The sequence below is a fragment of the Salvelinus sp. IW2-2015 genome, linkage group LG16 (assembly GCF_002910315.2).
Source record: "Salvelinus sp. IW2-2015 linkage group LG16, ASM291031v2, whole genome shotgun sequence".
NCBI classification, from domain to species: domain Eukaryota; kingdom Metazoa; phylum Chordata; class Actinopteri; order Salmoniformes; family Salmonidae; genus Salvelinus; species Salvelinus sp. IW2-2015.
Genome location: NC_036856.1, coordinates 36,701,649 through 36,710,251, shown reverse-complemented (window position 1 = coordinate 36,710,251; position 8,603 = coordinate 36,701,649). Strand labels below are relative to the sequence as shown.

At 46.6% G+C, this 8,603-nt stretch overlaps 1 protein-coding gene across 1 annotated transcript in view; it reads left to right on the top strand.

Annotated features, from left to right (window-relative positions):
- The window catches only part of LOC111975489 (low-density lipoprotein receptor-related protein 8-like), a 73,510-nt gene that overhangs the window by 32,529 nt on the left and 32,378 nt on the right, over window positions 1-8,603 (top strand). Inside the window, exons 7-8 of the mRNA XM_070447438.1 lie at window positions 208-435; window positions 1,143-1,150. Coding sequence (XP_070303539.1) covers window positions 208-435; window positions 1,143-1,150 — 236 coding nt within the window. The remainder of the gene's footprint in view (window positions 1-207; window positions 436-1,142; window positions 1,151-8,603) is intronic.

The window sequence follows — 8,603 nt, the reverse complement described above, 5'->3', positions numbered from 1 at the left end:
TGGACTCTGACACCTGGATGGGTCTGGACTCTGACACCTGGATGGGTCTGGACTCTGACACCTGGATGGGTCTGGACTCTGACACCTGGATGGGTCTGGAGTTGATTGTGTCTATTGTTGTCTTTGTGTGCCTTAATATACTGTCCATGTGTATGTATAGTATGTGTTGTAGTAATGTCATAATAACCTCTTGTCTGTGCTCCTCAGTGCGTATATCAACAAGGCCAGTGATTCGTCGGAGCAGGTGACTCTGATTGAGACAGCGCTGTCCTCTCCAGAGGGGCTGGCTGTTGACTGGGTCCATAACAACATCTACTGGACCGACTCCGGAGATAAGACCATCTCCGTCGCCACGGGAGATGGCAAGAAGAGGAAGGTCCTGATCGACACTGAGCTGAGCGAACCACGTGCCATCGCTGTGGACCCCCGACAAGGGTGAGAGATCAGAGGGAGGGAGGGATGGGACTGGGGAGTTAGGGGGAGGGTGGGGTAGAGTTGGGGTTAGTGTTGGGAGAAGGTGAGGGAGGAAGTGAGTGAGTGAGTGAGTGAAGTAAAAAATAAGGGACGGATTGTGTGTATGTGAGAGAGGGAGATAAAGAGAGCGAGAAAGAAAGAAAGAGAGCGAGAGAGAGAGAGAGAGGTTGGGAGAAGGAGTAAGACAGGATGACTATCCATGATGACTATCCAGAACACCGAAACAGGTCAGAACACCGAAACAGGTTAGAACACTGAAACAGGTCAGAACACAGAAACATGTCAGAACACTGAAACAGGTCAGAACACAGAAACAAGTCAGAACACTGAAACAGGTTAGAACACTGAAACAGGTCAGAACACAGAAACCGGTCAGAACACTGAAACAGGTCAGAACACTGAAACAGATCAGAASYCTGAAACAGATCAGAACACTGGGGCGGCAGGTAGACTAGTAACCGAAAGGTTGCAAGATTGAATCCCCGAGCTGACAAGGTAAAAAAAAACTGTCGTTCTGCCCCTGAACAAGGCAGTTAACCCACTGTTCCTAGGCCGTCATTGTAAATAAGAATATGTTCTTAACTGACTTGCCTAGTTAAATAAAGGTAAATAAACAACCAACTGAAACAGATCCTCTCATCATATTGCCCTCCCTCTCTTCCTGTCAGACGTAGCTGTAGGCATCAATAGCATCTATCTAGTCTCTCAACTCTGTCAACACTTAAGCTCCTCCCATCTCCCTGTCTCTCCCTGACAACTCTATTCCCCAGTGCCTTCTTTCCACAACATTACTGAGCCAGACGAGCATGAAACATGCAAATGAGCTCAACCCAACGTAGGTTTGGTTCCTCAGTACAGGGAAAGAAGACAATGTTAGCTAACTGTCCCCGCTGGTCTGTATACTACCTGCCTGCTTGCCTGCCTGCCTGGCTGGCTGGCTGCCTGGCTGGCTGGCCTATTTCTATCATGGAGGTAGAACATGAAGAGTTCTGCTGCCTGGGAGATATGTACACAGTTGGCATTTGGCTCAGTAGTGCAGATGGAAGGTTTGGTTTACTTTTAAACCATTTACATATTTATCGGAGATTCTTTCCTACAGTCTCAGGTAAGGTTGTGTTGCTGAAAGTCACCTAATAGCACATCTCTCTCTGTCTCTGTCTCTCTGTCTCTCTCTCTCTCTCTCATTTTCTCTTTCTCTCTCCCCTCTCTCTCTCTCTCTGTCTCTCTGTCTCTCTCTCTCTGTCTCTCTCTCTGTCTCTCTCTCTCTCTCCCTCTTCTCTCTCCCTCTCTCTCTTCTCCCTCTCCCGTTCTCTCTCTTCCTCTCCTCTCTCTCTGAAGTCACCTGGAGAGATAAATAAAGAGCCAGAGAGAGAGATGGAAAGAGAGAGAGAAGTCCTGAGAGAGAAGAGGTTGACATTAATTAAAGGGAATATCCAGTAGAGAAGAGGGCTCAGCCTGCAGCTGGTTGGCTCACAGCGGGAACTTCAGGAATACCACAGAGGAAGCAGAGGGACCAGCCTGGCAGCTGGTTGCTCACAGCGGGAATTCAGGAATACACAAGGGACCAGAGGGACTCACCTGCAGCTGGTTTGGCTCATAGGGGAACTTAGGCATACCACGAGAGGAACCAGAGGGCCCAGCCTCAGCTGGTTGGCTCACAGCGGGAACTTCAGAATACCACAGAGACAGGCGGTAAACCTGGGAATTTTCAAGATCTGTTGACACGCCTGACAAACACAGGGGAGAAGCCTCATGAACACCTGGGTGCACGCGGAGAATACGCATATTCACGCACGCACGCACGCAGCCTGCACGCACGCCACGCACAGCACGCACGCGACGCACGCACGCAGCACAGCACCACGCACAACCACACACACACACACACACACAACACACACACACACACACACACACACCAGCCCCACACTCAGCAACACCACCACACACACACACACAGTACACACACACACACACACACCCACACACACACACACACACACACACACCACAGACAGAACTACTAGTCCACCCTCCATCTTCCTCTCCTGAGTCCATGCCTCAGACAGACGGAGACGGCAGCAGGCAGATCGACAGACAGACAGACCAAAGACAGACAGAGAGAGAGAGAGAGAGAGAGAGATCTGGAACCCATGAACAGTAATGAGGTCAAGCCAGGAGGCCTTGAATGAAGCTGCTTTTTTTCCAGGAAAGTATATTGGGGTCATGGTTGACAACTCATAGCCTCTCTCTCTTCTCCTCCCTCTTTCTTTCTCTATCTCCCCACTCTTCAGTATCCACTCTTCCAGTTCCAAGAAAGCTCTCTTGGAAAGAACACTCCTCCTCTTTCGCCTCCCTCTCCTCATTCTCTTCTCCTCCTCGTCGCCCTTATACTCCTCTGCTCACAACTAAACCACTTGTGGGAAATCTGTTCAGAGGGCCTTTCTTTTCCTCTCTCCTCTCCTCCCATTTCTTCACTCCTCCTCTCTCTATTTCAATTCAATTTCAATTCGAATTCAATTCATAGGGGGCTTTATTGGCCATGGGCAAACATGTGTTTAACCTTGCCAAAGCCAAGTGAGGCTTGATATTATCACAAAAGTGAAATAACCAATACAAGATTAACAGTAACATTACACATACAGAAGTTTCAAAAACAATAAAGACATGTACCAAAATGTTTATATTATATCTAATACAGTGTTGTTAGGACAATGTACAAAATGGATAAAGCCACACAAGTTAAAATAAATAAGCATAAATTAATTGGGTTGTATTTACAATGGTGTTTGTTCCTTCACTGGTTGCCCTTTTCTTGTAGCAACAGGTCCAGAAATCTTGCTGCTGTGATGGCATCACTGTGGAATTTCTCCCAGTAGATATGGGAAGTTTAATCAAATTGGTTGTTTTTCAAATTCCTTTTTGTGGATCTGTAGTATCTGAAGGAAATATGTCTCTCTAATATGTCATACATTGGTCAGGAGGTTAGAAGTTGCAGTTCAGTTTCCACCTCATTTTGTGGGCAGTGTGCACAATAGCCTGTCTTGCTCTTGAGGAGCCATGTCTGCCTACGGCGGCTTCTCAATGAGCAAGGTATGCTCACTGAGTCTGTAATAAGTCAAAGCTTTCCCTTAAGTTTGGGTCAGTCCACAGTGGTCAGGTAATTCTGCCATGGTACTCTCTGTTTAGGGCCAATGAGCATTCTAGTTTTGCTCCTTGTTTTTTTTTAATTCTTCCCAATTGTAAGTAATTAATCTTTTTTGTTTTTCATGCTTTGGGTTGGGTCCTAATTGTTGCTTGTTGTCCTGGGGCTTCTGTGGTGGTGTGTTTTGTGTTTGGTGAACAGAAGCCCTAAGGACCAGCTTGCTTAGGGGACTCTCTCCAAGTTCATTCTCTCTGTAGGTGATGGCTTTTGTTATGGAAGGTTTGGATCGCTTCTTTTAGGTGGTTGTAGAAGTTTAACGGCTTCTTTCTGATTTTGATAATTAGTGGGTATCTGGCCTTATTCTTCTGCCATGCATTATTTGGTGTTCTAACGTTGTTACACGGAGGATATTTTTCGCAGATTCTGGCATGCCGAGCTCAATTTGGTGTTTTTGTCCCATTTTGTGAATTTGGTTGGTGAGCGGACCCTCAGAACCTCACAACCATAAAGGGCAATGGGCTCTATGACTGATTTCAAGTATTTTTGCCAGAATTCCTAATTGGTATGTGAACTTTATGTTCTTTTTGATGGCAATAGAAGGCCCTTCTCTTTGCCTTGTCTCTCAGACTCGTTTACAGCTTTGTGAAGTTACCCTGTGGTGCTGATTGTTAGGCCGAGGTAATGTTATCGTTTTTTGTGTGCTCTAGGGCAACGGTGTCTAGATGCAATTTGTGGTCCTGGTGACTGGACCTTTTTTTGGAACTACCATTATTTGGTCTTACTGAGATTTTACCTGTCAGGGCCCCAGGTCTGACAAATCTTCTGTGCAGCAGATTCTAAGGTGCTGCTGTAGGCCCTCCTTGGTTGGTGACAGAAGCACCAGATCATCAGAACAGTAACATTTGGACTTCGGATTCTAGTAGGGTGAGACCGGGTGCTGCAGACTGTTCCTAGTTGCGCGCCAATTCGTTGATATATATGTTAGAGGGTGGGGCCTTAAGCTGCAATCCTGTCTCACCCACGCCCCTGTGTGAAGCAATTGTGTGTTTTTTGCCAATTTTAACCGCACACTTTGTTGTTTGTGTACTGGAATTATTATAATGTCGTAGTTTTACCCCCAACAGAGAACCACTTTCCATCAATTTGTATAGCAGACCCTCATGCCAAATTGCAATCGACAGGCTTTTTTTGAAATCAACCAAAGCATGAAGGAAGACTTTGCCTTTGTTTGGTTTTTGTTTTGGGTTGTCAATTAAGGGTGTGTTGGCGGTTAATACATGGTCCTGTTGTACGGTAATTTGGTAAAAAGCCAATTTGACTTTGCTCAGTAAATTGTTGTTCACTGAGGAAATGTACGAGTCTGCTGTTAATGAATCAATGCAGATGGATTTTTCCCAGGTTAGCTGTTGACTGCATATTCCACGTAGTTATTGGGGGTCAAATTTGTCTCCACTTTTGTGGATTGGGGTGATCAGTCCTTGGTTCCCAAATATTGGGGAACGATGCCAGAGCTAAGGATGATGTTAAAGAGTTTTAGTATCGCCAATTGGAATTTTGTTTTGTCTGTATATTTGATCCTTTCATTAGGATACATCAACACCACAAGGCTTTTTGGGTTGAGGGTTTTTTATTTTGTCACTGTAACTCATTCAAGGTAATTTGGAGAATCAGTTGGGTTCTGGTAGTCTTTCATAGTTGATTCTGATTGTATTTGTATCATGTATATGTTTTGGTTCTTTATTTTTGTAGAGCCAAAAAGATGAGAAGTGGTTTACCCATATCTCCATTTTGGATAGATAATTCTTCGTCGTTGTTGTTTGTTTAGTGTTTTCCAATTTTCCCCGCATTCGGTTAGAGTCCTATGGAGTCTTCAATTTACAATTGAGCTGAATTTCTGACGTGCTGTTCCTATCTTTTTCCGTGTTGTATTTTCTTATTGTTTTAGTGATTCACCATAGTGAAGGCGTATGACTCAGGTTTTCCGGGTCTTCTAAGTTTTGGTTGGACAGTTCCTCAATTTATTTCTTAGATTTGATTCTTTCATTCCCAACGCATTTGTCATTGTTGTTCATTTTCTTCGGTTTTTCTATTGAGATTTTAGATTTGATCAGGGAAGCTGACGAGGTAAAATATACTGTTCAGATTTTCTACTGCAAGTATTACAACCTTACTATTGCAGTGGAACATTTTACCCAGGAAGTTGTCTAAATGATTGAATTTTGCTGTTGCCTAATTGTTTTTTGGTAGGTTTCCAAACTGCATTCCTTCCATTCTCTAGCATTTCTCTTTGATGTATTCAGTTCCTTTGGCTTTGATGCCTCATGATTGAGTAAATTGCTCTGTTCACAGTAGACTGGTGATTTTGCTGTGGTCTGATAGGGGTGTCAGTGGGCTGAACTGTGAAGCTTCTGAGAGACTCCTGGGTTGGAGGTCAGTGAATAAAGTAGTCTACCGTCTACTGCCAAGAGATGAGCTTATAGGTGAACCTACCATAGGAGTCTCCCTCTGAAGCCTTACCGATTGACTATGTACATACCCAGCGTGCGCCCAGAGCTGCAGGAGTTGTGACCGTTTTTTGTTGGTTATGTTGTATAGTTTTGTGCCTAGGGGGGCATATGGGGGAGGAATGGCTGTCACCTGCGCAGGTGTTTTTCCCCTGTGTGCTGAGGGTGTCAGGTTCTTTGGTCCAGTTCTGGCCTTTTAGGTCGCCACAGACTAATACATGTCCCTGGGCCTGAAAATGATTGATTTCCCCCCTCCGGATGAGAAGCTGGTCTTTATTAAAGTAATGGGGATCTTAGGTGGGGGGATATTAGTGCACACAGGAGGAATTTTTCCTTCCTGTTAAGGATAATTTCCTTTTGAATTTTCTAGCCAAATGTAAAAATGTTCTGTTTTGATTAATTAATGGAGTGAGTTAGGTCTGCTCTAATACCAAATTAGCATCCCCCTGAGTCCCTTCCCGTTTCACACCTGGTAGTTTGGTGGATGGGACTACCAGCTCTCTGTAACCTAGAGGGCAACCAGTGGTCCGGTCTCCGTATAACCGAATGGTTTCTTGGCAGAGACAATGTCTGCATTTAACCTGATTTTTTGGTGAAGCCGTGTTCCTGCTCTTTTAGGCCAAAGGCAGAATGACCTCAGGCCCTTGGATATTCCAGGATGATATAGTGGAAGGCTTTTGTTCCATAAAAGTGTCAATTTGTTGGCCGTGTGGTTTGGCCTCAGGCCAGTAAGTGGAGCCCGAGCCTGCGAAGCATCTGGTTACATGCCGTTGGCTTGGGCGAGTGAAGAGTGGGGGTTTGGCCTGTTTGCCTCGCTCACTACCTGGGCGTATGTGTGACTTCCATGTTGATGCCCTCTTTGGCGGGGGTGGGGTGCATGGGTGGGAGGAGTGGCATAAGGTCTGATTGGATGGGGGCCCTAAATGGGTGTGGGCCATGGTTGATGTGGGGGTGTTGATGGTTTTGGGGTGGGGGTGTGGATGTGTCCTGGGGGTGCTGTGGTCTGGAATGTAAGTCCACCTTCTTGGCGTGGGTCCTCTATGTGTCGGTCCACCGGGGGGGTCCTGCAGGTCTTGGCGGGTGTCTCGCTGGTCCCTGGGTGGGGTGTCCCTATTGATCTGTTGTCCCTGTGTGAAGTGTTGGGGCGCGTTTTGAGAGCGATTTCCTTAGAGTCCGGACAAGGTGGGCACTTGCTGCCTTATAGAGGTGGAGCCTGGTCATAGAGGCTGTTCAAGTCCAGGGTGGAGTGGTGGGCCAGAAAACATTTGGTTTTGAGGCACGCGCTGTAGCTCGCGCGTGAGAGTCCGGGAAAGCTTTGCGTTTACCCGTCTGTATTGAGCAGGGTGAAGTCTTCGTGGTCGCCAGGGTGGAAATAACCACTTGTGGCCAATTGGGGAAAGTAGAAGAAGCTTTTTCAAATCACTCTTCAGTGCTGTGGCGACCCTTTTCCTGCATTTGCTCTCAGGTCGTTTGTGCCTGTGTGTATTATTATGTGGCCTAGGTGAGCCTAGTTTGTCCTCAGACAGAAGGTCTAGGGCGCACTGGGTGTTTTTGGACACCAGAGTTTAGAACACACTGTGTTTGGGAAAAAGTTTTTTTTTCTTCTATAATATTTCCCATTTGAGTCCATAAGGAGAAAAATCTGTGTCTTGTGTTTGTCCTCAGTGGGTGGTGGGGGTTGTCAGGAGGGCTATCAGGGTGGCCTGACCGGGGGGGTGCTCAAGGGGGTGAGAGCTGCTGCTTGGGGTTTTTTCTTTTGTCTGTTCTGCTGTGATGTTGACTCTATGGTCAGGGTCTGGTGTGGACTGTTTCTGCTGTGGTGTCGAGACTTTTGTTCTGCGGTGCTGAGGTGGGCTGTTCTTGCTGGCGGTCTCTGTGGGATGGCCTACCTCCCTAGTGGGTTGTTCTCTGTCACATGCAGTTCCCTCAACCTCTCCCAGCAGTCTGATCCTTCTCCTCCATCCCCCTCTCCCTCTCCTCCAGCAAGTCTTTGATCCTCTTTCCTCCAGTGCTTTTGGTTCTGCTCCTGCTTCTGGCTCTTTCTTCTCCTGTGAAGTTTGTCTCACCACTGTCCAGAGTGCAGATATGTTCTCTTCCACCTCCAGCTCTCCTGGTCTGGTTTAAGGGTTGTTTTGTGCTGGACTGTTGTTCTGGGTCTGTGCTGACTGGAGTGTAATCACCTGCTGTCCAGCTCCACCTGCTTACCGCTCCAGCTGGGTGAAAATTTAATCCTTCCATTTCAATGAGGGACGAAGTGCCTGTACTGGGAGGTGACTGTCTGCTGGGGTTGCCTCGTCTGTGGGGTTATATGATGCAGAGGTCTGGGTCTGACCCGCTGGGTGGGGGTATCTTTATCAAGGGAGAGCTTCTCCTGCTGGCTAATTCTTTGATTAGGTGAAAGTCAGCTTGAAAACTGTTTGGGGTTGCCCTGTTACAATACTGTTCCCAGACCTTAATATAGATTTAATGTTAGCTGACTC